Raw genomic sequence first — 27,732 nt, 5'->3', positions numbered from 1 at the left:
TACAGAAATTAAATGGGCGCCAGTGTCAGTTTTCGAGTGATGCATTCTACAGAGAAACTGTGAGGATGTAAATTGCCTTATTCAGGACCTATTGCTATCAGAAACTAGGGATGTAAGTGACTAGTTGACTACACAATAAGCACAGGCTTGTCAGGTAGTCAAGTCACTACTCGACTAGTCTCCCTGCCCCCGCTGCCTCTGATACAGAGGCAGCAACGGGATGGGAGCTGGTGCTGGGGGGAGCTGATTTAAAAGCTGGTTCCCTCCAACACCATCTCTGCAGGGGGTGGCAAGGGACGGTAGAGGCACAGCAGTCAGGACCCGGCGTGAGCAGGGACTGCTTCAGTTCCCGCTGTGCCTCTGCCTCTTAAATGTAGCAAGAGTGGCTCTTACTACATTTCAAAAGCAGAGGCGCAGCCAGGATAGTGAGTGCCCCACCCCCCAATTGACTAATCGAGTAGTCGATGCAAATTCCATTGACTTCTCAATTAGCTAATTAATCGAAATTTAACATCCCTATCAGAAACTCTTGAGAAGAGTTGTGAAAATGCAGCCTTGAAAACTAGGGTATTTTAGCATTCTCTGAAGAATAGAGGTTCTGGTACTAGAACAAAGATGTGCTCAGTGATAGTGTCATTAGATTTATAACTCCCAAGCTCATGATGCTTGAAAACTGATTCAAGAGGCTGGTATCATGTTGGACTGCTTGGATGGGGAGTATTCCTTGGCAAGCATTTAGAGCCAGCTAACAAGACCTGGATTGTGATGTGTGTGACATTTAATTGTATGTGGCACAATTAGAGTGACAGCGGACGCTGGAAACCTTATAACTGCACCAAAGTAAGATGTTTTGATAACACCCATATAACAGTGTAAATTCATTCAAATGGAAACTAAGTGCAGAGAAAAGATCCCTGAGGTATACACATCTATGCCAAGAGAAGTTGAGAACTAAAGAATGAAGAATTTAGATTCTTTTACACTAATCCAGATTCTTGGATTTAGCTCTTTCCAGTCATTGCATGGAAATGGCACTATTTAAAAGGGTATATCTACACTGGAAAATTACTTTGAAATGAAATAATAACTTCCGAAATAACAGTTTCAAAATAGTGCTATTCCTCTTCACAAGAAGGAGTTATTATTTTGAAACAAGCCCCTTTGAAACAAGTAAGCGCTGCTCAGGTTGGCCCGGCGGGAGTGGTGGTCAGCTGGGCCTGGGGCAGCAAGCAGCTGTTTGGGGTCTGCGCTCCCCATGCATGGGGAGCACGGACCCCAAAGGGCTGCTTGCTGCCGCTTGCTCCCCTGCCAGGGCCCGGCGGGAGCGCTGCTCAGCTGGGAGCGGCACAGCACGCCACAGGGGGAGGGTGGGAGGGATGGGAAGGGGGCAGGGTGCCACGCAGGGAGAGGAAGGGGGCGTGGCTGGCCAGAAGGGGGGGTGGGAAGCAGAGCTGGGGGGGATTGGGGGCTGTAGGGGAAGATGGGGGGGCCGGAGGAAGGGGGGAGGGAAGCAGCGCTGGCAGGGGAGTGTCCGGGGGGCTGTGGGACTGGCTGGCAGGAAGAGGGGGTGGGAAGCAGAGCTGGGGGGGGATCAGGGGCCGTGGGGCTGGACGGAAGGAGGGGGACGGGAAGCAGACCTGGCGGGGACGTGCGGGGAGGGTGTGTTTGCAGCCACTGGCCGCAGCCGGACCCCAAAGGGCCGCTTGCTGCCGCTTGCTCCCCTGCTGGGACCCAGCTGAGCGCCGCTCAGGTGGGCCTGGTGGGACAGGAAGGGGGGGGCGGGGCGGTGACGTACACGGCCGGGGGCGGGGCCGTGTACGTCACTGCCCCCCCCTTCCTCCTTCCACCATGGCGTTGAGTGGTACGCCCCTCAGCCGGGCCGCCGCAGGAGAGGGGAGGGAGGGACGGTGACGTAGAGAGCCCCGCCCCCTGGCCATGTACATCACCACCCTGCCCCCCTTCCTGTGCAACACTCAGCCGAGCCACCACAGAGGGAGGAGAAGGGGCTGGAGCAGTGATGTACATGGCCAGGGGTGGGGCCATGTACGTCACCGTCCCCCTTCCTCTCCCACTGTAGCACTCAGCTGAGTGGTGTGCCCCTCAGCCAGGTCGCCGGGGGAGCCAGCAGCACAAGGGGCTGTTTGGGCTCCCCTGCGGTGGGAAGGGAAGGAAGGGTGGTGACGTACATGGCCCCGCCCCCTGGCCGTGTACGTCACCGCCCTGCCCCCCTCCCTCGCCGCAGCCCAGCTGAGCAGGCAGCACTCAGCCAAGCGCCATGGCGGAAGGGAAGGGGAAGGGAGGCGGGGAAAGACAGAGGGGAGAGAGAGGCAGGAGGGGGAGAAGAGAAAGAAAGAGACAGAGAGAGAGGCAGGAGGCGGAGGAGAGCTGAGAGAGAGGGGGGTAGGCAGTAGGAGAGAGAGAGAGAGAGCGCTCAGGAGAGAAGACCTGAAAATCCCGTCTTATGATGGGCTAATTGGCTAGTTTAGAAATAACACCCCAGTGTAGACATTCCCTAAACAAATGGGCCTTGCCACACCAGTTATTTGGAGCACCAGGTTCAGCAGTTGCCTAATTGATATGGAAAATATCTTACCTGACATTAGAAGTAGGGTTTAAGCTGTGAGATCTGCTGTAACTGAGGTAGAGGCTGATGCTTTGGATAGGGGAAGGGAGAAGAGAACTGAGATCCACACCTCAGAACTGGGAGCAATGTTCCCTGGTCGGGAAATGTGAGGAAGACATAGAAATGGGCTTGGAACATATGCCTGGCTTTCTTAAGTAGCCCAGGCTTATGAACCTTCTCTTTTTGCCTCAGCAGCGAGTGCACAATTAACCCATTGCTCTCCCACCCTAGAAATACATTCACAATCTATCATACTGGCCATTCAGTAAGCCTTGCTGTGAAGGATGCAGCTAAAATTTTCACTCCTGTACCACCTATGCTTTATCACAACATTTGCGAGAGCTGCTTGTTCAGGCTCAAAATAGTAGAACTTGTTTCATTCAGGCTTCCCTTAAGCAGTTCTAGTATAATAGATATAGTCATAAAAGCTAAGAAAATCCTACTGGCTTTTATATCGTCCATCCCTCTTTCACACGCCACACTTCCCTCTGAGTCCATGAGCAAGGCAAGATTGTTTACTACAGTCTGTTCTCCAGGTGCTTTGTCCAGTTCAGTATGAGGTGAGCTGGAGCCAAGTGATGGCCTTTCTAAACTTTCCCTTGAGCGCTGATACTACAACCTCTAATACAGCTCTCAGTCAGGAATACGAATGTTGATGTTCAGCCTAAATGTTCCCCATTTTCATTGTACTTCCTTACTCATAATTTTATCCCTGAATAATCTCTTGCCTTTATTAGTGTTATCCTCTTCAGATATGTGTAGGTGGTATTGCTGTGCCATTCCTTAGTTGTCACTTAACCAAGCTATATACTGAGTTAATTTTTCCTCTTACCTCTTTCAGCATTCTGACTGATCTTGTTCTCAGAATTTCTTTCACTTTCTCTACCTTTTTCTAGTGCTGAGGTGCCTAGAATTGAATGTTTCATTTCAGATCTATTTAGGGAGGGACCTCTCAGATTACTGATGCCAGGCCTCTGCATATATGGCTCATATCTGTATTTTGGCTGCAGTATTGTACTGTAAGTCCATGCCTAACTTGGCCACTGTCTTGCCTTAGTTTCTCTGAGCATTGCTGCTTTCCAGATTTTCACTTCCCTCTGAGTATTTGAAAGTCTGTTTCAAATTATTGTCTACCAGATGCATTAGCTGCATTTTTCTAGGTTGATCTTAATTTCCTCCCTATATTTCTGCTCCTTTAAGGTCTCTTTTGTATTACTTCCCTGTCCTCAGTGGTAGTTGTAGCATGTCCTATTTTGGTATCATCTGCAGACTTTAATATGCTTTTTAATCTCTTCCAGATCACTAGGGAAGATATTTACTAACTCTTAACGCTCTTACACTGTTCCCAGTTGTGTCTTCTAGCACCTCCACCCCCTACAGCTTCACGTATTGCCACTTCTCATTACCCTTTGTTTGAAGTCCTTTAGCAAGAGTTTGAATGTGTGAGTTCATAACCAAGACCAGTTGAATTAGTTTTGTGAGTAGGAGGATTTTATGTTGATAATATTCTGCCCTTCTGTAATATCTTTCATTCAGGGATACCAAGGTACTTTGTATAGAGTTACCAGATGGTTTCAAAAAAATACCGGACACACTTAATCTCAGATTGGGGGTGGGGGAGAACCAGCTGGCAGAAAGCAGGGCTGGCTGCGAAGGGGCGGGGGGGGGGGCCTGGCCCGGGTGCACGCACATCCTGGGGTGCTGCCCGTCCCACGCACGCTCCCAGTGGGGCGCATGGGTGAGTCTGGCCCCAGGGATTCCATCCCTCCCCAGCCCCACCTCCTTCCTCTCTGCCCTCCACTCATGTAGCGTGAGCGTGTCTACCAGCCAGGCAGTACGCAACTGCGTACTGATACTCATGATAATAATAACATTTACTTAATTAGAAAATACGGGACATATATATGTCCGGTATTTTCTCAATTTGTTTCCCGGCCAGAAAGCTCAAATACCGGGCTGTCCGATTCAAAACTGGACACCTGGCAACCCTAACTTTGTAAGCAAGCCGTAAGCCTTCAGGCAGCATCCTGCTGAACTAATACATTTTATAGATGAGAAGAAATAACTCGCCCAAGAGGTTGCAGTGCGTCAGTGATTGAGGTGGGACTAGAATTTCGGAGTCTTGAATTCAAGTGTTTTCTTTCGCAAGGCGAGAGTATTTAACTTAAAGGGAGGGGAAAGCAACCCTAAGCCATCCCCACCTCTTGGGCATCCAGTTTTTGAGGCTTATGTTCACATTTTCCAAATATAGTAGACTTCCGATAAACCAGCACCTTTGAGACTTAGGTGGTGATGGATTATCGGATATGCCGGAGTATTGGAAGGTACTCCGGCGGGGGGCTGTGACGGGTCTGCCGGGACCTGCTCTGTGTCCGTGGGGTGGGTGGGGAACGGCGCAGCGAGGGGAGAACCCTCTGCCGTTTTGCAGGAAGGCGGGGGAAGCCCCACACTGCTGCTGAGAGTTTCGAGTGTGCTCCCCACCCCCCAGACTGCAGTAGTTATCGCTGAGCAGGGGGGTGAGGGGCGGTGCTGCGGGACCAACCCGGCAGCACCCCAGCTGCTCTGCTCTGCAGCTTCCCCAAGTCCGCTGCTCATCAGTTTCATCAGCGGCAGCAGCAGACTTGGAGAAGCAGCGTGGAGCAGAGCAGCTGGGGTGCTGCCGGGTTGGTCCTGCAGTGCTGCCCCTTGCCCCTTGCTCGACGATAACTACTGCAGCCTGGGGGGTGGGGAGCCTGCTCCCCTCCCGGAAACCCGCGGCGGCGGCATGGGGCTTCCCCTGCCTTCCTGCAAAATGGCAGAGGGTTTGCTGTGCCAGTCGCTGTGCGGGTCCCGTCAGACCCGTCACAGGGGTATAATCCCCTTGCCCTCTTCTCCTCTTCCCTTTCCCAGCTGCGAGCGCCCATGGGGCTCACAGCAGCTCCAATTGTCCAGTTGGCTGGAGCACTTCGGGATTCCAGTTGGTGCCGGACTATCGGGAGTGTTGGACCACTGGATGCCGGATAATTTGAGTTTTACTGTATTCCCCATCAGCTCTTTACCAATAGATCTTTCTATAAGTTCTTGATTAATTGCTAACTGCTGGCTTTGGCTTCCACTGAAATTGGAATTCAGTGAGAGCAGGATTGTGCCCCTAAGTATCTAAATGTCTTTATTAATGTCTTTATTTTTAAGATCTATTTTAAAAAAGCCTCCTGTCTCTTTTCCCCTTTAGTTGTTAGTTCTACTCTCTTCAGTTTTGTACAACTTTTTCTTATGAGTACTTTTAAAGGTAAATGCATATAAGAATCTGTCTCCTCTTCCCTTGAATACCTTTTTCTGATATTAACTTAGATGTTCTTTTGCTGCTCTTAAATCTTTATTTACTACAATCTTATTGCATGCACTTTCCTTCCAGCCAGACTTACTGAATTTGATGGAATTGGCCATAGTTAACAGTTGAACTAGGAGTCATGAGATGAAGATAAAAGTGGGAAAATGTGGGCAACATTTTTATTAAATAAATAAAATAGAACTGATAGTAAAATTGTGAAGCTGTGAAATTACTTCCCCAGGGAAGGTATGGAAGCCTCATTGCTGGCACTCAACAAGAGACACCAAAAAATTTCAGCTGAAGGTCTAAAAGGCATTTTTCATCTCTCTGGTCCAAGCTCCCATAAGTACTTCACCATTTATTTGAAGGATCGTTTAGAATTCATTTGTTCAATAAGGGCAAATTCTGTAGCATGTCCTCTACCAGTGTTTCAGCACGCATAGGCCTACGGTTTCAAGGCATATACTGTATCAGAATAGTTTTGTATCTGTCCCCTGTTAAGATTTAGGCTTGGTTTTGCATCATGTTGTTAGTCTCTCGAGGCTATGGCCGTTTCCTGATCTTTAAATTGCCCTGAGCATAGTTAGGCTGGAATGAATTTCCCTTCTCCGCCTGTAGGAAGTTGCTTCCCTGAATCAGTTTATATAGCAAACGGTTACACTTTCTTTACATGTTATTTTGAGGGAGACTGAAAATGTTGGATTTTTCCTCTCTTCCCTAAATAGCAGTTTTCCACTGAAGGAGAGTACAGTTAATCCAGCTTTAGAAGAGGGATTTACTGACCATTGTTTAAACAGAGAGCTCTACTGGCAGACACTGGAGAAGGAACATTACACCAACACATTCTGATGTCAGAAGGGGCACTGCTCACTGATAAAAGGCCACCAACATGTTTTAGTAGCGGGAGAAGCTGAACTAATTTTGCCTGTGTATGCCCTGGCCTCCAGAGATTTGAAATCTGATTAGAATGCAAATTATACAGACTTTTTAATGTACCACTTGTAGGGACAGACCAATAGTTTCAAAGGCTTCAAGCACCATTGCCTCAGTTTTGTGTTCTGATGGGAGTGTCAGAGACATTCTTGCTAGAAGGATAGCCTCCCATGTATGGTAGCTTTTGCAGTGTCTACTTTGTGGTTTCCCAATAAGGGGATTCAGATCCTTCAACTATGTTAGTGTGTTATCTTACTGTTGCAACCATGTGGCTCCCCAAGGTGAGCACAGCACTGCATCTGCCCTGCCTCAGTTTCCCTGACTGTGTCATCAGCCGGCTCTGGTGGCTCACCTTCTAATCAGGTCATTACAAGAGTTTAACCCCCATCCAGAGTAGCAGAATCCAAAGTCAAAGTCAAAAACAAATATGAAATAAAGAACTCTTTTTCTCAGCTGAGCTTAATAATTGAACAGGGGCATTTGATCGCTAGCCTGTCAAGATCAGTTGTGTTAGCCTGAACAGATGTCCTGCTTTTAAAGGGGCAATCCTGTATTTAAGGCCTCTTGTGGGTGTGCTTACTTTCTTTTTAAATGGTCAACTTGTCTCATATTTTCTGTCTCTTCCCTCACATCAGTACTGCTGGGTCCTTGCCAGTTGTGAGTGTAGGAAGGGGTTCAGTGGCTGACGATGGCAGATGAGCATGAAAGACTTGTGGTTGGGCAAAGCTGCAGCATGAAGGGCCAGGTGCTCCCCTTCATGTCAGTGTAATCACTGCTGTGCACCATCTCTTAGCCAGCAAGCTCTCTCCCTGCCCTCTTCCCTCTGCCCCATTTCCAGCAAGCACTGGCTGCTTGTGCAGGCAGGTGATGGCCACCCATTGTCCCTTTACATGCTTCCCCTCTCTCTGTCCTCTTCCTTCTGTGCTCCTTCACCTCTCCCCTGCCCCAATTTCTCCCAGCAGGATGTGTCCTGCTCCCAGTGCTGTGTGGAGAATCTGCCCTGGTTGGATAATTCGGCTCACCAAGAGCATGACTGGCAGGCTCCTTCCTTCCTAGGGTTGCCAGGTGTTGACCTGGACAGTCCGGTATTCTCGCCTCTTGTCCGGTAAAAAATTCAGAAAATACCGGACACCTGGCAACCCTATAACACACTCAGCAACTGGGCCTAGCCCCTGGCTCCCCCAGACCCGGACCCCCTGCTTACCTGGATCCGCAGGAAAGCTCCCTTCTGGCTCGACCAAGAAAACAAGATGGCCACTGGCAGAAAACCTAAAGACCTGAACAAGGGGAAGCAATTCCTTCCCTGGGTCTTAGTGCACAACCGCTCCTCTTCCTATCCCTATTCTGACTCTGCACGCAATTAAAGGGGCCATAGTGTTTTATTTTATTTTATGTTATTTTATTTTTGCTTAGTAACTCTTGGGATCCTTGTCCTTTTTTTCTCCCCAATAACTTTGGTCTCCCCCCTTTTATTCCGCCTCAACAAAATTTTTTCCCTTTTTTTTTTTTTTTTTTTTTTTTGGTGTGTGTGTGTGGGGGGGGGGGGGGTTCGGTATTTTTGTTGAAACCATCTGGTAACCCTATTTCTTCCTCCACTGCTTCTGGCTGGTCTGGTACCCAGGGAAAGCTCAAGATTCTCTGGCCTGGGATGCTGGCCAGATGGAGCCAAACCCCGCATGTGCCAAAGCCCCACTCAGCACTGACATGGGCAAGGTTCCCTGCCCCTCAGCTAAGCTCTGGAGTGGCGGAAAGGAAGCTATTCCAAGCCTGTTTGTTACCTGACCCTGCAGGTTCCCAGGAGGGGCACTTAGCACCCTTTTCACATGCTTCCTCCTCCTCAGGTCCTGCCCCCAGTGAGTGCAGGGCTGCTCTGCCCCTAGGAAACCTCCCCTGCTGAGCCACCTCTCTGGCTAGGTTCACTGAAGCCCCTGCAGCCAGGTTCCCTGGGCCTTAGTGCTCAGTGCATCCTTAGGGCTTAACTCCTTCCTGCCCATTCTGTATAGAGGGGATAGTAGGTGGCTGAGTTACATCAGTGGCCAGCAGCAGCCTGGAGGTATAGCTGCCTTTCTACATTGTGTGGACAGGAAGGGATAAGCTGCTCATTGCTATAGGGAAGCGGGGGAAGAAAGGGGCAGGAAAGAGATGACCTCTGGAAAAACATGGACCAGGTTATCCAAACTGCTACCCCCCTTCAGCTGGAAGCAGCTCCCATCCCTTCCTTCATGCATAGTGCCAAGAGGCTACTGCTTGCCACAGGCTGGTGGGAACTCTGACAGAAATCTGGGGGGGGGGGGTCTGTGACCCTGTGTGACCCCATATTTTGTCTTCAGAAGATGCAGCTCTAGGTACTGGAAGAGGTGGGTCTATCCCAGGGGCCTGGCTAGGCTTGGAGGCAGGAGAGCACTGGTTAAGGAGGGTGGGTCAGATCGGTTTGTCACTCCTATCCAGTCTTCCCTCTATCTGCGTGGCAGCACAGCCCCACAGCTGCTTAATGAGCCCCGCCCACCTAAGGGCTCAGGACTTGGCCACGGAGCTGCCTGGACGAGGGAGGGACACTTCTCCATCAGCAACAGCAGCAGCTTCCTGCTGAGGACAGAGTATCTCTCAGCCCTTGGGGACATTTCCCTTGCTGCAAATTAAGCCAGTTACTTCTTACCCCTACCTTCAGTGGACATGGAGAACAATTGATCGCTGTTCTCTTTATAAGAGCCTTAGCACCTAGGAAGAGTGGAATCAGGTCTCTGCTCAGTCTTCTTTTCTCAAGATTAAACATGGCCAGTTTTTTGTAACCTTCCATCATAAGTCAGGTTTTCTAACCCTTTTATCCTTGTTGCTCTCCTCCTGACTCTCCTATTTGTCCATATCTTTGCTGAAGTGTGGAGTACGGAATTGGACTCAGTACTTCAGTTGTGGCATCACTGGTGCTGAGTAGAGTGTAACAATTACATCCAGTGGTCTTACACATGACACTTGAGTTAACACACCCCAGAATGATATTAGCCTTTTTCGCAGTGTATCACATTATTAACTGATGTTGAATTTGTGATCTGCTGGAACCTCCAGATCCCTTTCAGCAATGCTGCCCATAGCCAGTTATTGCTCATTTTAGAATCATTGGACTAGCAAGGACCTCAAGAGGTCATCTAGTCGAGTCCCCTGCACTCATGGCAAAGTAGTTTTATTTAGTCTATTCCTGAAAGGGAGATGGAGATTCCACTTGAAAACAGTTATCGTGTCCTCTTTGTTTTGTCTTCAACAGATTAAGCAACCCCATTTTTTTTCAGTCTTTCCTCATAGGTTGTATTTTCTAGACCAGTGTTTCTCAACCTTTTTTTGCTCATGGCCCCCTTCTGAGCCTCATTCATCATACACCTGGCAGTTAAGTTTGGGTGGCCCCCTCAGAAACATAATGTGGCCCCCCCAATGTTCCGTTTTTTTCCATTTGGTCCCCTAGAAGTAAGGCATGGCCCTCTGGGGAGCCATATGACCCACGTGGAGAACCACTGTTCTAGACCTATGATCAGTTTTGTTGCTCTTCTCTGGACTTTTTCTAATTGGCTACATATTACCTAAAACTGGACACAATACTCCATTTGAGGCCTAATCAGCGTGGAGTAGAGCTGAAAACCATTTCATGTTTTACTTCCAACACTCCTGCTAATACATCCCGAAATCATGTTTTCTTTTTTTTTCCTCCACAGTGTTATACTTTTGACTTCTGTTTAGCTTGTGATTTGTAGTTGTGCATTTGATTTTTCCTTCTCAAATGAAGTGAAGATAGGAACTATGTTTGCCAGTCTCCAGTCTTCTGGAACTTCACCCATCGTCCCAGGCTATGTCTACACTACAGTGGTCTATCGGAAAAAGGTACGCAAATTACCAAGATACCTTTTTCCGATAGTTTTTTCGGAAGAGGCTTTTCTGAAATTTGGCCTGTCTACACTGGGCCAAATTTTGAAAAAGCCTCCTCTTTTGGAAGAGCCCTTTTTCCTTATGAGAGAAGGAACACAGGGCTTCCAAAAGAGCACGTCTGAAGAGCAGATGCATTCGCTGGATGCAGTGGAGTTTTTCCGGGATACTTATGGTTTCCCAGAAAACCCCTGTAGTGTAGACATAGCCCCGTCCTCCCATTATCCAATAGATAATTGCTATTGATTTGGAGATTGCTTCATTTAGTTCCTTAAGTACCCTAGAATGAATTCATCAGGCCCTGCCATCCTGAATACATTTAACTTATCTCAATAGACTTTAACTTGTTCTTTTTCAATTTTGGCTTGTGTTCCTTCTCCCTTGTCACTAGCACAGGTTGAGCCTCCCTAGTCCAGCACCTTTGGAATGTGACTGGTGCTGAACCGGAGAATTTGCTGAACCACAGGATGTCAATATGGTCTAGCAGCATTACTAACACTTTCACTGCTTACTGGGTTCTTAAAAAGACATTCAGGGGTAAATTAGAGCTAAAGAACAGCACAGAACACTTGGGCTATGTCTACACTGCCCCCGTTTTGTACAAAAAATATGCAAGTGAGGCAAAGCATGGAATATCGCCACGCCTCATTTGCATAATTAATGAGGCTCCGTTTTTGAGCAAAAGGCTTTTGGCAAGAGCCATTCTTCCGCATTTTTTCAGGAAGAACGACTCGTGCACAAGAGGGGGTTTTTGCGCAAAAGCGGGGCCTAATTAATTATGCAAATGAGGCACGGTGATATTCCACTCTTCGTCTCATTTGCATATTTTTTGTGCAAAATGGGGGCAGAGTAGACATAGCCTGAGAGCCAGGACTGGTGTCTGTAAACATATTTTATGGGACCACAGGAAACTTGGTCACATCCAAGATAAGTGGACATCCAGCTAACTAAAATCATGCGAGACCTTGGATGTTGCAGGACCAAATAGTGCAGGACTAGAGAGGTTGAACCTGAATGAATTCTGTTGAGTAACTAGTTGCTATTAACCATTTTAGTGCAGACTGAAGCAAAATAGGCATTGAACACCCCAGCTTTATTGATATAATTGGTTAATTAGCTCTTTCCGTGCTAAGTAGAGGCCTACACTTTCCTTCCTCTTTTTTCTTGCTCCTAATATATTTAAAGAGCCTCTTTTCACTGTCTTTTTATGTCCCTTGTTAGGTGTAATTCATGTTGTGCTGCAGTCTTTCTGATTTTTTTCTCTACATGCTTGTGCTATTGTTCTGTACTCCTTAGCAACTCATCCATGTTTCCACTTTTGTAGAATTCCTTTTTTATTTTCAGGTCATTGAAGATCTCTTCCTGGGGCGCTGCTGATTTCTGACTGTTCATTCTGTCTTTCCATTGTACAGGCAGTCCCCGGGTTATGTACAAGATAGGGACTATAGGTTTGTTCTTAAGTTGAATTTGTATGTAAGTCGGAACTGGCTCCAGATTCAGCCGCTGCTGAAACTGATCAGCAGCTGACTACAGGAAGCCCTAGGCAGAGTTGCTCTGCCCCCGGCTTCCTGGAATCAGCCGCTGATCAGTTTCAACAGCGACTGAATCTGGACTCCTGGGACAGAACAGCTGGGGCGCTGCCGGGTAGGTCCCCACAGGACCAACCCAGCAGCACCCCAGCTGCTCTACCCCGGGCGTCCCGCAACAAAAGCCTGGTCTGCTGGGGGGGGGGGGCGCACTAGCTGCGCCTCCTCCCCCCCAGCAGACCAGGGAGACCCGAGCAAAGCCGCGGAGGTGCAGAGGTCCCGCTGCCTCTGCGGCTTTGCTCCTGTCTCCCTGCTGTGCTGGGGGAGTCCCCCCCCAGCACAGCAGGGAGACCTGAGCAAAGCCGCACAGGTGGCAGGACCCCGCTGCCCATGCAGCTTTGCTCCTTTGCCCCGGAGCAAAGCCGCACAGGCGGCGGGGTCCCCTGCCTCTGCGGCTTTGCTCCTGTCTCCCTGCTGTGCACAGCAGGGAGACCCGGAGCAGCTTTTCTTGCCCCGGAGGACGCGGTGGCGGGACTGCTGTGCTGTGTGCGGTCCTGCCACCCGCGAGCTCCGGGGCGAGAAAAGCCCCGTTCGTAAGTGCGGATCCGACATAAGTCGCAGCCGCGTAAGTCGGGGACTGCCTTTATGGGGATATTTTGCAGAGATATCTTTAATATTATTAAAGATAATAATCTGCCAGCACTCCTGAACTCCTTTTTTCTTTAAATTTTCTTTCTCTGCGATCTTACCACTATTTTTCTGAGTTTATTAAAATCTGCTTTTTGGTACTGAATATAGGCTGGTTGATTGTTTTAAGATATATTTTCTCTATATGCTAATATTCTAAACAAATCAGATTTTGCTTTAAGAAGGCTGATTGATTTTTAGGCACCACTGTCAGAACTGCAGGCACTGGAGAGAAGTCAATCCTGCTGGCTAACTGTGGTTGGTGACAGGGACTGCAACCCAGGGCCTGGTCTGAGAATGGGAAAATTGTGTGATTCTACCCCTAGAGAAGTGACAGCTTGAGCTGACCTGATCACATGCTCTCAGAGACCTGATTAGTTGCTCTCAAAAAGAGCAGGAGGGATCAGAGATGCAGTTAGCCCACTCACAAAGTCAATATTCGTTTGATCATCCTGTGGCTAAAGAATTTCTGTGCACTGTTAATCAGCTTCCATTTAACTTCAGAGACAGGTCAAGTGATTCATCTGATTAGTCGATAGAATGTCTCGATTTCCGTCACAGTGAAAAGTTCTAGATAAATGTTTAGCAAAGTCAAATTGGGGGTGCCAGTGTGTAGAGCCCTGCTAATCTGTGGATATCCACTTTATCTCCATGGGGATCCGCATCTGCAGATGTGGATGCAAATAGCCACGGATCATTTTTGCAGATGTGGATACCAATTTTGTATCCGCACAAGGTTCTACCAGTGTGTGTTCCTGTTACAGTAGCCAAGTGAGTGACATACTAATGTGGTTATTAGAGGATGTTTCTGCCTGGTTACTTATTTAGTTGCCCGGAGGGGAGGCATCCTGACTTCCGGCTCATTTTCAGATTCCTGTAGCTGATTGGGATTGAAACATGAGACAGGGGTCATGTTCCACACCGATATGCACTTGGTTAGTTTCTATCACACATGTCCTATTTTTAGAGAGAGAGCTCACCAGCGAAGAATGACGCTCCATTGAGTCTCTTCACACCCATTGAACTCTTTCTACTTTCCCTCAAGGTAATTTGGTACTTTGGGGACAACAGTCTCCTACTCTCTGATCTTCTGGGTATTTCCTGTTACAGAGGAGAGCAACAGTGTAGATCTGAGTATGCTGTATGTGAGAGGATAGAGCAGAATGTTGCATACTGAGGCTGAAATCCTGCCTTATTGAAGTCAAGGGCAAATCAAGTGACTGGCATGTCTGTCTGCCTCTTTGGTGCAGGGCCAGCTAGGTGGCTCTGTGCACTGCGCCATCCTGCTAAATGGGCACTTCAGAGCTGGCACTCGGGGTGGGGGTAGTGCAGGTAGCTGCTATAGCTGCCCCTGTGGATAGGGGCCAGACATGCTGTCTGTTTTCAGGAGCTGTATGGAGTGAGGGCAGGCAGGTAACGTGCCTTATCCCTGCTGTACCGTTTACTGGACTTTTATTGGCCCAGTCAGCAGTGTTGCAGGAGCTGCCGGGGTCTCTTTTCAACTGGGCATTCCAATCGAAAACCAGACACCTGGCAACTCTCCCTGTGCACTGTCTGTTTCTTATGGCCTCCTTTGTTTTGTTTCTTACTGAGTCATTTTGGATTGCATTGTATGTGTGAGGTAGGGCTGGAACATCTGCAGCCAATGTTCAGCATTGCCAGCCCATATGTTCAAATATAATATATCAGACCCCTCTCCTCGCAAATGTATTAGATTAGTTTAAAAACTGAGATATTTGAAAATAAATAGGTCATGTTGTAGGAGTAGGGTATGCAGCTCAGCACCCTCACTCCAAAAAGTGTTCTGGTGCCACTGGTGTTCTCCTGAGCACATCTCTCAGTTCCTCCTGTTTCCCACTTTCCCCTGACTTCACATAGTTTCCTCTCCCATTTCCAGTATTGCCAAACGCAAATGTTCAGAATCATGAGCCAGACCCCTACAAGTCATGAGACTTTAAAATAAAAGTTATATTTATATTTCCCTCCTGGTTTGTGAGCTCTTAGGATGCACTTGGGCCACATATCAACACTTTTCTCCCAATGAGGCTAGAAACCTGCTTTTTAAATAACCCAAAATGAGATACTTGTGTAATTGAGACTACAAGAAGGTTTTAAGTAAAATATGAAATATAAGACTAGGGAATACTCTGTTATGTAACAGATTTGACCTTCCTGCTTTCACTATGATTTCATTCCTGCCTCCTCTGCATTCTCCTGGGAGGTGGTGATGATAACCATCTTTACTGGGAACTAGGGATGTAAGTGACTACTCAACTAATCGACTATCCCATAAGCTTATCGGGTAGTCAAATAGTGACTCGACTAGTCCCCCCCCCCCCCCCACTCTCATCAGAGAGAAGCAGCAATGGAAAATTCCATCGACTACTCAATTAGTTGATTAGTTGAAATTTAACATCCCTACTGGGAACAGCCAGCCTCAATTTCACATGCAAAGACGAAAGGGAGATAGTGGCCAACTTGCTGAGGGCAGTCTGTTGTTTCATTTCCTATTATTATAAGCCCAGTGGCATTTTAAAAACTAACAGATTTATTAGGATATTAGCACATAAGTTTTTATGAGCTACAACTTTGAGTCTTTAAAGTGCCATTGGACTCCTTGTTGTTTTTGCAGAAACAGACTAACAGGGCTACCTCTCTGAAACCTAAAAAACAACAAATAGTTTAGTAACACCATAAAGACTAACAAAACATGTATATGGTATCATGAGCTTTCGTGGGCACAACCCACTTCTTCAGATGACTGGAAGAAGTGGGTTGCACCCACAAAAGCTCATGATACCATCTGCATGTTTTGTTAGTCTTTAAGGTGCTACTAGACTATTTGTTGTTTAAGTTTTTCCTGTTACAGACTAACTTGGCTACCCCTCTGAAGTCTCTGAAACCTGTCATTATCATCAGTGAGGTTGGAGGCTGTGGTAGACCATAGGTCCTACCTCCCCGCTTCGGTGCCCGCGCCCAGCATAATGACCTTTGAAAGCACCCTTGGGTTCCTCAGTAGTTTCACATTTATTTACATACGTCCCCACGTCTTGGGGGCCAGCACTTCTCTCCCCACAAGTCCATACCCGTGGTTCTAGCCGTATCCCACTCCCCCCTCCATTCATTGGCTCCATTCACGGTGGCGGAAGGGAGACCTGGGCCTGCCCTCACTCCAGGTCCCAACCCAGGGCAATAAAGATGGGGAGCTCTTCCCCGGCTTGGTTGGTGGGGTGTTACCCCTAAGCGCACCAACCCTCGGGAGTCGACTCAGCCCTACAGTGGGTCACTTCCTTCCCACACGGCCCCTATGGGGCCCGGCTTACCTGTCCAGCTGACAGGTTCCCTCTCCTCTCCTCTCCTCTCCTCTCCTCTCCTCTCCTCTCCTCTCCTCTCCTCTCCTCTCCTCTCCTCTCCTCTCCTCTCCTCTCCTCTCCTCTCCTCTCCTCTCCTCTTCTCCCTCTGGCTCTCTCCCTTCTGTACCCTGCTCCCTGTACGCCCCACCCCTCACATCAGTGCTACACCCTTCCCCTTGGTCCGTTGCGGGTGCGTCCGCTGACGTGGGAGCATCTGCGCCACCCTGCAGTCCCCTGCCCCCTCCACGAGCCAATGCTGTTCTCCGGCTGGGCTGGCCTGACACGGGAGCAGCGCTGCTTCCTTTTCCCCGCAACTTCTGCCATGTTACCCTGGCCGCTTCCCTGCTGGGAGTGCAGGGCACATCTGCCCCATCACAGAGGCCATTTTAGATAAAGGTAAAACTTAACTAGATTGAGGGCAGAAATCAGAAAATGCTGTGAATGTTTCGCACTCCCAATTTCAATCTAAGTTTCACTATGTTGTGGGAAGAGTTCTTACTTCACAAGTCATAGAAATTAAAGATGCAAATGTCTATTAAGCTATCTTGTCCACCCATTTCTTGAGGTCTAGTGGTGAAATATTCCCTATAATCTGTTCTCTGTGGCCTTTGTCTTTTCATTTATGGTCCTAGGTGACAGGCACACACCTTATCCCTTGGAAGTTGATGCCACAGCCTCACACATCTTACTATTACGAATCTTCTGGAAAATTCTGCTCATGTGTACATTTGTTCCATTTTATCTTAAATGGGTCCTGTATTCTTCTTTTGTTTCCATGAATTCCGCAACGATGTGTGGCAGAAAATGTCAGCAGATGTGGTAGAATGCACAGTTTTAAATCTGCAGGGGTCTACTCTTAGATGGACTAGATTTAAGTAAATAACAAAGATATGCTGGTCAAGGTGGCAGTTGCAATTAAATTTAAGGAAGTTCTGACTAACCCTCTTCCTGAATGCTTGCTTTGCACTTTTACCTCCAGTTTTTTTTTCACTCTAGGAATCTCTGCATGTCACAGACCAAGGCTGGAAAATGTTTATCTTTTTGCAATTGGTTGTATAGGAGTGCACATAGGTTGGCATGTGTGTTATGTATGTGAGAGATAACTGAGGTGTTTGGAAGCTGTGGCACTCACTTTAAAACAAGGGGGTCCCGTCTTCCTCTCTCTGACCATTTAATTATTTTCATTCTCTCTCCCTACAGGTGTAACAAGCAGCACTGACTGTTCCTGCGGACGCAATCACTTTACTTGTGCAGTCAGTGCTTTTGGCGAGTGTACATGCATCCCTGCTCAGTGGCAATGTGATGGTGACAATGACTGTGGGGACCACAGCGATGAAGATGGCTGCAGTAAGAAAATTACTCCTTTTATGTGTACATGTGGGTGCACAAGCTAGTGAGCAGGTGCAGGCAAGAGGGGTTGCGTGTGTGTGTGAGGGCTGATATGTGAAGGTTTTAACTTTCGTCTACTGACCTGAGAACTCTGTGTGATGTAGAAGTTGTAATGGGTTTGCCTTGGTTTGTTTCCCACCTTCTATCTGTTCTTTTTCACTAAGGCCTATTTCTGGAATAGTAGAGGGCTGCTGACCAGGACTATGTGTATAGGTAGCTCAGGACAGGAATAATGGAGGCAGCTCTAGTCAGAGAGGCAGTCAAGGAGGAGGCTTGCTGTGTACTATGCCCGTGTTTAATCTTTTCTTTTTTAAACTTTGATTTAATCCTGTTTTAGAGGGTAAAAATAGTTTTGAACTGGAATGTAAAAACCTGTGAAGACAGACACACCAAAAGAGTCTACCTCTGTGCTCCACCCTCACTTCAAATCAGTTGCCCTTTGACAGTGTGTCGTCTTCACCACCTGGCTCATTTTTGGGAGACCTCTGACTATATGAGATGCTTTTCCATTTACTGTCATAACAGCTGAGGTTCACTAAGGTGCTTGAGCTGACAGTCCCCTGATTTCAGAGCTAGGGAGCGAATAGGTAGGGGGGCTCTGGACTCTGAGGCTCCCATATCCTGTGGTCTGGCACTGACAGAATCCCCTAACCTAGGATACTGTGCATGCTCATTCTTGCTTTGGGGACTGGTTGGGGTCATGTGGGGGGAATTTTGTGTGTGTTAGGGGAAAGGGAGGTCCTCTTCCTCATGTGAAAGGGGCAGCTGCCCACAAAATTGCTTTGTATAGCTGAGCTATGTAGATGGGGGAAAATAAACTTTCTGAGTATGTTCTAGACGAGCGGTTCCCAACCTTTTTTATGCTGCAGACTGGCAAACCCATTCACAAACTTTTGGCAGACCGATATCAGTTTATTTTCATAATTGCATATTCATTATGCAAATAACATATGCAAATAAAATGTTATCGTCCGCTTAGCCCCAACCCAGCCCATTGCTCCCCAGTCCGTAACACCCTTAGGCCCCCACAGCCCATGCCAATACCCTCTTGTCCTGTGACCCCACCACGCCCTTACCCAAAACTCCATTGCCCTTTGCCTCCATCCCAACCCTGCACTCTCCAGAGCGAAGTTGCTTCCCCTAGAGAGTGTGGCTGTTGCTGCTGCGCGGGCAAGGGGAGCAGCTCTCCTCCTTCATGCCCTCTCCTTCCCCAAGCACGTCTTGCGCCCCCATGGGTGAGGCGGAATGTGGAACCCCGGCCGCTTGCCATTACTGAAAGGAGAGGGGGGACGGAGGCACCTCCGGCTTCACCTCTTTCTGTCACCGCCTCAGCACTGCTGCTGGCAAAAGCGGCCGCGCGGGCAAGGGAATTGGCCGTTGACGGCATGAACCCTCCCTCCTCCTTCATGCCCCCTCACTCACCAAGTGCATCTCCCCAGGTGTGGAGGCGGGAGAAGTGGGGAGGCGCCTCTTGCTCCTCCACCTCCTACTGCCACCATGGCTGCTGGAGCTGAGCCGCTGCGAACAGTTGGCTTGAGCTCTGACAGCCACCACAACCCAGCAGCCAGCGGTTCACAGACCGGCACGTCTGCGGAACAGCAGTTGCAAACCACTGTTCTAGACTAGTGTGCCCTCTCCCTGCCTTGCAGGCTGCAGTGTTACCCACCCTGGGTGCTCTGTGAGGAGAGGGAAAGCAGCCCTTCTAAGCTATGCTCCTGTCATTCATTCACCTGTTGCTGTGGGATCCTGCGAACAAGATCATCTTACAGCTGATGTCAGTGTATGTTTAGCTGTGTGCACAGATAAGAACTGTTGAAAGGCTGGGCTCCCAGTAGGCCTAGCAGGAAGGAAAAGAATTAGCATGTAGAAGCCCTCTCCCTAGAACTGCAAAGAATTGCAGCTGCTTCCTTTACTCACCTCCTGGGATTTCACATATTCCATTGGGGAATAAAAGCTCAACCTGAAAGAATTACTCTTCTTCAAATGACCTTCTATCCAAAGAGAATCCAAGCCCTCTTTTTAGCAGAAGTGGGGAAATCTTTCACCTTTGAGATATGTGTCCCAACCTGACTGCTTGCTGGGCCCACTGTTCCAACATCTATGCAGGAGAAAATTTCATTCCCTTTGTAGAATGAAGTATTGGGAACTCCCACTGAGGCTTCGCTGCCTTCTTTCTCTTCTCTGTGTAGGTGCAGGAGAACTCTGCACTGCTGTAGGGAAGTTCCTGTCTTCCCCAACCTTGGTCCTTGCATCTCTGGACAGAATAGTTAGTAAAATGGAAAACTCATGGGGGAAAATAGGCCCTCAGGAAAATAAAGGGAGCAGGATTCTGATATAAGGTGACCAGTGGGAAGAGAACCTGAGAACCTGTGTGAGAAGCAGGGAAATCACCAGAGACAATATTTGGAGAGTCCAAGAACAAAGGAGGAAATAAAGCAGTGAGGATAGAATGTGCCTGGGCCTGCAGGACTGGGCCCAAGGGAGGAGTTGGGTGTCTGGGAGCCCGGGAAAGTCTTGATTCCTGAAAAAGGATGGGAAGAGAGAAACGGAGCCCACCAATTGTCTGTTTCCAGATGAGACTAGGGGAACTGAGGCAGGAATAGCTGATACCTAAGCACCTGGGCTGATTTTGAAAATTGTTCTTGCTGGCCTTCAGCGCACTTACTGGGACAGACTGGAGATAAAAAGGGAGACAAGACCTACTTGAGCTTCACACTCGGAGTGGGGCTTCACCCAAACTGGGGAGGAGTGGAATATTGATCTGTGATCAGATTGGCTGACCTCTTTGTGATTGGAAGGGAGAAAAAATACACAGGGCAATTGCAGACAGCCAGGTGAACTAGAAAGCCTGGGAATCTCTAGCCACTTACATGAATCAGTAGTCTGAGTAATTGAGCCTTTACACTCAGAGAGGGGAAATAGAACAGCTGTCAACTGGGGGGCAGCTCTCTGGAAAACAGCAAGTCTGAGACAACAGTGATTAGACCCCCTGCTGCCAGACTATTGTCTGTATTTCTGGCCTCCGCCATTTAGAAGGAGAGCGACAAACTGCTAGAGCATATTAAGAAGGGTAACAAAACTGGTAAAATGGGAAAGGAGATGTTTAAATTTAGCTTCTTCCAGGGTAGAAGTAACTTGAGGGGAAGGGCTGGAAAATAATCTGCTTCTATAAATACCTACAGGGAAACAGGATAGATAAAGGGAAGGAATTCTTCAGCTCACAGCCAGGGTAGGAAGGAAGGCAAAATAGAAGCTGGAGCTGAGGAGTTGGTGAAAGGGCTTTAAACGAACCCATCAATCCCAGACCTATGTGCACATTCCAGGCTTCTGTTTTGTCTGCACTTGAATGTTTAAAATGCAGCTGCAGTAGCACTTTAACTGGCAGTATGGACTTGGTCATAGCTCTCCCAGCTGTCTCGGTAAACCACCTCCTCCAGGGGAATAGCAAACTGCACCGGGAGCACAGCTCTCAGCGTTGTAGTGTGGTTTTCAATGGTGCTTTACAGCACTGTAACTTGCTGTGCTCGAGGTGGTGATGGTGGTAATGTTTTCATACTCCTGAGCCAGAAAGATACAGCGCAGTAAAGTGGCAATGTAGACTTATCTTGGGGAGGCATTTGGAACACTTTTTCTCCATTGAGGCTGCTGAGTTGTCGGAATGGCTCTCCAGTGTGCATCATGGTACATGCTAGAAGCAGCCCGTTAGGAACAGGACAGCCTTGTGAAGTGAGGTGCTGGTGACTGGTTTCTTTATTGATCTTCCATTCTGCCTGGAATGACAGTAACAGCTCCCTGCTAAAGCTAATCATGCGGAATCCCTTTCCTAGTCTGGCCTTTAGTCTTCCCAGAGATGTCTGAAGGCGTTGAGTTCTCACAAGCTTTTTTTTAACCACCCGTACGAGCATTTCCATCAAAGCCTAATCCTTTCCTTGCTTTCACTTTCTCACTGTTCATCCAGCTTCTTCAACATCCATGTGCTGTCCCAGTTAGAGTTCCTGCTGCTGCCACCTCCTCCTCCTGATAGATACGGTCTGCTTCCAGCTCCTCTCTCTCATTGTCTCCTATTCTGGACTTGTCCTGTTTCTTAACTACTCATATATATTGTGTCTAAAACTTCTGCATTTCCACATAATTTTTCTAGTGACAAGTACCAGGCACTAACAGTAATGGGATAGGATTGCACAAATTATACACCTCCCTTGCAGAATGGGGGTGCCTCTACACAGCAAAGTTATTTCGGAATAATGACCCTTATTCCGAAATAACAATGCTGTCTACACAACAATAGCGTTATTTCAAAATAATTTTGAAATAACGGGAGGCTTATTCCAACTTCTGTAAACCTCATTCTACGAAGAATAACACCTCGTCCAAAATAGTTATTTCAAAATAGGGGCTGTGTACATGCTCCACTTCTGCTATTTCAAAATAGCCCCTCGCCAGGGCCATTCTAAGTTATTCCTCCCCAGTGCCTCCTGGGGCTCTAAATCGAGATAGTGCATCTACATTTGGGAAGCCCGCCTTGGACTAATTTTGAGGCTTCCCTGCAGTGTAGATGTGCTATTTTGAAATAAGCTATTTCAGAATAACTATTTCGGAATATCTTATTCTGAAATAAATGTTCAGTGTAGACATAGCCTTAAAGATTCAGTTAAGAAATCATTGAAACGTTCCTTGAAAGCTATGGAGGTGCAAGCTGGAATGAGCTGTATGATGTGTTTTAGCCCATGAATCTAATTCTGTGCAGCCACCTGTGTGTAGATGGAAAAGAAAGTATAAGGAGGATCCTTCAGCAAGGTATGGTGCTCTAGTGCAGGGCTACTCAACTTTGGAAGCCCTGGGGGCCACAATGATACTCACAGCACATGCTGAGGGCTGCAACTTAAGTGTGGTTGCATAAACATGCAAATATATGTAAATAGCTTCTTTCACACTGACGGGCATGAATACAAAAATTAAGACAAGACTACATAACATGCAGGCCCCATTTAAGTCACTTCTGCCGATATTAATAAAATGCAATATTTACCCGATCTCCACCCATATGACAGCACTTTTAATGAGCATTGACTGTCCAGGAATTTAACTACTGAAACACATCTCAACAGAAGACCATTATATTGACTCGCCGTTGTGGAGTGTGTTCCCAGTGGAGGCCATGTTCAAAGGATCCCACCCGTGGGCCACATGTTGAGCCCTGCATAAACCCAAACTGCACTGCAGGCTGCAGACAAATGGGCCACGGGCAATGTGTTGAGTAGTCCTGCTCTAGATCCTCCTCTGGACTATCAATGAAGTAATGTTGATGAGCTCTTGAGAGAGCCATGCCCAAAGATGAGTGTAGGGACTTTCATCCCAAAGGCAAACAGGGACCTAGATTCACAGGTCTTAGCTCTTTAAAGTAGGATCTGTGTCCATAATGTGCTGTGTATGCTGGATTAATGAAACTAGTTAATTGCAATGTAATTAATTCTGTATTAGTGCCATTTGTCAATCCCTTTGAAGTGGTAAAGTACTAATTCAGTAGTGTTAAAGATCATGCTGGCAGGGCTTGAAATGAAAGGAGAACAATACATGCAGCAGTGAAAGGGGATGCATCCTCCTTTGAAAGCGGGCCTTGTCTCAGATTTTCAGCTGTCATTCCAACCATGGTAGCTACCAACCTCTGTCAAATCTCACTCCCATCCCGAATGGAAGTGTGTGTATGTCGATTTTCTCCCCTGCATTTCCAGTTTAAGGAGAAGGAATGCTCCAGTAAGTAAAGGCCATGGTGTAGCCTTGTTTCCATTTCTAGTATGAAATAACATTGCATGGTTTCCGGGTTAATCGCCCTCCTCTGTCCCCCCATTGCTACCCTTTCTCCAGCCTCTCCCTGGCTTCCCCAAGGACTTGCTCAGTTTTATTGCATCAGAGTACCTGGTATATCTGACTTGCCTAAGGTCTTCCACTGGCCTTGAGGGTTATTAGCAATGGCCTGGACAAGGAGAACCTTCACACTACTAGCGTATGTGTCCTTTGCCTACTTCTTGTGGCAGGACTGCTTCCCTCCCAAAGCTGAAACCCTGCTATTACAGGAGCCAATTAGTTCATGTCATATTTGCTTTCTGCTCTGGATCATGTTTACGAGCCAAAGTGCTGTAGTAATAATAGTAATAAGCACCCTTGCAGCTGTCATGCCAGCTTCATAGACTTTCTTTCAGGTGTCAGCTCTTTGGCTCCATGACAGCATCTGTTTTGGAACCACTTGCTGCACATGCCAGAGCAGCTCAGCTGCTCCACACCTTGTGCCAGCAGAGGTGGCCAGGGATTGTCGCTAATCAAAGCAAAGGAATGTAGGCAGAAGACTGTCTTCACATCTGCTTTCATTTGCACATGTGGCCTGGCCCTTTCCCAAATACTAGAAATATTTCTGTCTTTTATACACACGTGGGTCCCACTTTTATAAGGCAGAGGAAGGAGGAGAACTGAGTAAATTCAGCCTCAGACCTGAGAAACAGGCTGTTCCCTAGAAGATTTTACTTTTTTTTTCATCCCAGCTGTTGCCTTTTTCATAGAGTCTTCCTGCTCCATTGAACATTTTCTGACTGTGCTTGTGTTGGCTCCATTTGTTTTTGTACTGTCGGCTCTTTGGGACAGAGACTTGCTTGCTTGCTTCCTGCTGAGCCACACTTTCTGGACTTAAGGAGAGTGGGGGGGGGGACTGGTTATTCTTTTTCTCCCAGGTAATTGAAAATGAGATAAAAGTCCACTGCCCTGAACCCAGTCAGAAGTGCAGACTGCATCTCTTGAGCCACATGAGTATGTATCTCATTTCATTCAAGACATTTTCTTGGACGCTGTGTCTCCTTTTACCTATGATGACTGGGCCATGTGTGACACTGCCAAATTAATCTGTCCCAGATGAAAATTGTGGGGTGATGCTAATACTAAAAATCTTTATAGAGACTTTTGCTATAGTTAGTGTAAATGAAACAAACAAATACTCCACAAACCATTGCTCAAAAATCAGGAATTTTAAGTTCAGGTTAAACTGAAAAGGATTCCCAGGCTACATTACCTCTCCTCTTGAAGAGACACCAGCCCCACATATTCCCTGCTTTGGGAATTTTGGCTTTGTGTTGACTTAAGTCATATCTCCAAAACCACATCACAGAGGATATGATGCTCCCAGGCACTGACCTTGGCCCCTTCAGGATTGTAAAGGATTTGGTGCTGGTTGCAGATGGTGGTCCCTTTCTATTTCTGTCTCACCTTTGCACAGCTTGGGTGTGTCTAGACTACATGCCTCCTTCGACGGAGGCATGTAGATTAGCCAGATCGGAAGAGGGAAATGAAGCCGCGATTAAAATAATCGCGGCTTCATTTAAATTTAAATGGCTGCCCCGATCTGCCGATCAGCTGTTTGTCGGCAGATCGGGGCAGTCTGGACGCGATGCGCCGACAAAGAAGCCTTTCTTCATCGGCACAGGTAAGCCTCGTGAAACCAGGTTTACCTGTGCCGATGAAGAAAGGCTTCTTTGTCGGCGCATCGCGTCCAGACTGCCCCGATCTGCCGACAAACAGCTGATCGGCAGATCGGGGCAGCCATTTAAATTTAAATGAAGCCGCGATTATTTTAATCGCGGCTTCATTTCCCTCTTCCGATCTGGCTAATCTACATGCCTCCGTCGAAGGAGGCGTGTAGTCTAGACACACCCCTTGTGTGGGAGTCCAGATTTTCTGACAGTGCACTTGAACATCAAATTCAGTGATACCACTAGAGGGAGTATTTTCTGTTTTGGGTTCTGGAGAAATAACAGCAAAATGCAGTGGCCCCTGCTGAGCATTCTGATTTCTCTTCATGGCTGGATTAAGGGTTCCTGCCCTTTATCTGGGGCCTGCTGCGCACACTGCTGTTTTCTTTAGCTAGGTAAGCATCCGCAACAAACAAAGGCATGGTGTCCCTGGCCTGTGTGCATGGAGCAGACCTGTGTGATGTGCTGTCATTTGGCACTCCAAACTCTGGAGAGACACTACTGCAAAAGCAGGGCCAGGGAAAGTCAATTCTAATGGCATTCTCCTCCTTAGCAAATGTGTGCAGCATGATTTGCTTATCACAAATGCCATCTTTTAGACAGAGGGGCAAATACAAGACCACTTGGAAACATCCACATTCCGGACACTGGCATGTTCCTGACTATGTCATAATCAGAGCATGTAGTCGTATTGATATCCACATTATAGCAGCCATGAAAGGTATGCATGATGGCAGGGAAGACCATCATTTGGTCAGATCAGTCCTGAACATGTGATTTGCACCACAATACCATAAACAACTGAAAGGAATGTGAAGAGATTTAACATCAGGGCCCTTTAAAATCATGCTAGCCATGAACGCCTTCAGCAACACCTCACTGTGAGGTTCTCTGACCTAGCTGACAACATCAGAAATATCTGGACACATTGGGAAGAGTTCAAGACCATTATTCGTAAAGCATGTGTTGAATCTATTGGGTACTCCATTCATTGCCACCAGGATTGTTTCGATGAGAACAGCAAGGAAATTTTGCATTTGTCACAATGAACCCTCTAACCAGCAAAAACAAGAGACTTATTCTCTTTAAGCTTTATTTCAAAATAGGCTGCATGACCTCAAGAATCAGTGGTGGCAAGCAAAGGCCATGGAGATCCAGAGCTTTGCTGATCAACTTGATAGGAGAAGCGTTTTTTCAAGCAATAAATACCATCTATAGGTCTACCCAAAGTGGAATAACCTCTCTGGAATCTCAGGACTGCTCCACTCTTTTTAAGGACATTGTAGCTCTCAAGCAAGGTGGGAAGGAGCACTTCAGGACATTGTTGAACCGCGGATCTAAAGTCTCCACTGCAACCATAAAGTACATTTCTTAGCAATCAGTAATAGAACCTTTTGCTGGTCCCCATTATCTAGGAAGTTTGGTGTGCCATCTCTCAGACTAGAAGCAGCAAGGTGCCAGGCCCAAATGACATCCCCATGGAAGTTTTTAAACCCAGTGGAACAGCCCTCGTGCAAAAACTTCAGTTTCTTGTTAGATGTTGGGTCGATTAAGAAATTCCACCTGACCTAAAGAATGCCAATATTGTGACTGTTTTTTTAGAAAGGGAACAAGTCAATGCGTGGGAATTACTGAGGCATTGACCTCTTCTCCATTGCTGGGGAGATCTTTGCTCACATCCTTTTGAACCATCTCCTTCCTTTTGCCAAAGATATATTTCCAGAATCTCAGTGTGGTTTCAGACCATCTCAGGGCACCATCAACATGACAACAGCATGGTGAGGAGTTGGTAAGGCTCAAAGCCAGCCTGAAGATAGTGTTATGAAATGTTAATGTAGATCCTATTCTATGAAGAATATAAAAAGGAACGTATCTTCTTCTTGGGGTTCCCCTAGGTGCCCTCAGACTGAACGGACTGTACGCTTCAAGCAAACAGTCCTGTCTGGTAAGGACTGTGAACATATGTGCCTATTTCCCCTCTAGCCAGAGGATGTTCCACCGCCCTCACACCATCCTGCCCCCACCTCCAGTGAGCCTCTTCCTGCTTCTGCCCTGCCTCCACCTTGCCTTTTCCTTGCCTTCTCCCCCAAGCGCATCATGTCTCTCCTCCTCCCCCTCCCCCACTCCAGAGCCTCCCAAATGGTGCTATACAGCTTTTTGTGGCTTGCCGGGAGGTGCTGGGAGGTAGTAGGAGGAGTTGATCAGTGGGACTACTGGGGGAGAAAAGTACAGAGGGGGAGTTTGGATGCTGAGCTCCCACTGATCTTTCCCTGTGGGTGCTCCAGCCCTGGAACACCTATCGAGTCAATGCCTATGCCTCTGAGGTACTTGCTTTCCTGGGTGTCAGGCAATTTGTGCCTTATCACACAGGGCTGAAGCATTCCAAAGGCTGTGGGACATGATTCAGCCGTTAATCTTTTGTGACTTCCCTCCCATGACCATAAAAAAGCAGCTTTGTGTGATGAGAGACAGTGGGTACAGCAGGCCT

General features: G+C 47.6%; 1 protein-coding gene across 2 annotated transcripts in view; it reads left to right on the top strand.

Moving 5' to 3' along the window:
* Window positions 1-27,732, top strand: part of LRP4 (LDL receptor related protein 4) — a 127,290-nt gene that overhangs the window by 47,978 nt on the left and 51,580 nt on the right. For both annotated transcript variants that reach the window (XM_006135340.4, XM_006135341.4), the window contains exon 2: window positions 17,542-17,688. In XM_006135340.4, the coding sequence (XP_006135402.2) occupies window positions 17,542-17,688 (147 nt within the window). The remainder of the gene's footprint in view (window positions 1-17,541; window positions 17,689-27,732) is intronic.

The sequence above is a fragment of the Pelodiscus sinensis genome, chromosome 4 (genome assembly GCF_049634645.1).
Source record: "Pelodiscus sinensis isolate JC-2024 chromosome 4, ASM4963464v1, whole genome shotgun sequence".
NCBI lineage: Eukaryota > Metazoa > Chordata > Testudines > Trionychidae > Pelodiscus > Pelodiscus sinensis.
Note: the sequence above shows the minus strand (reverse complement) of the source record. Positions and strands in the feature narration are given on the sequence as shown.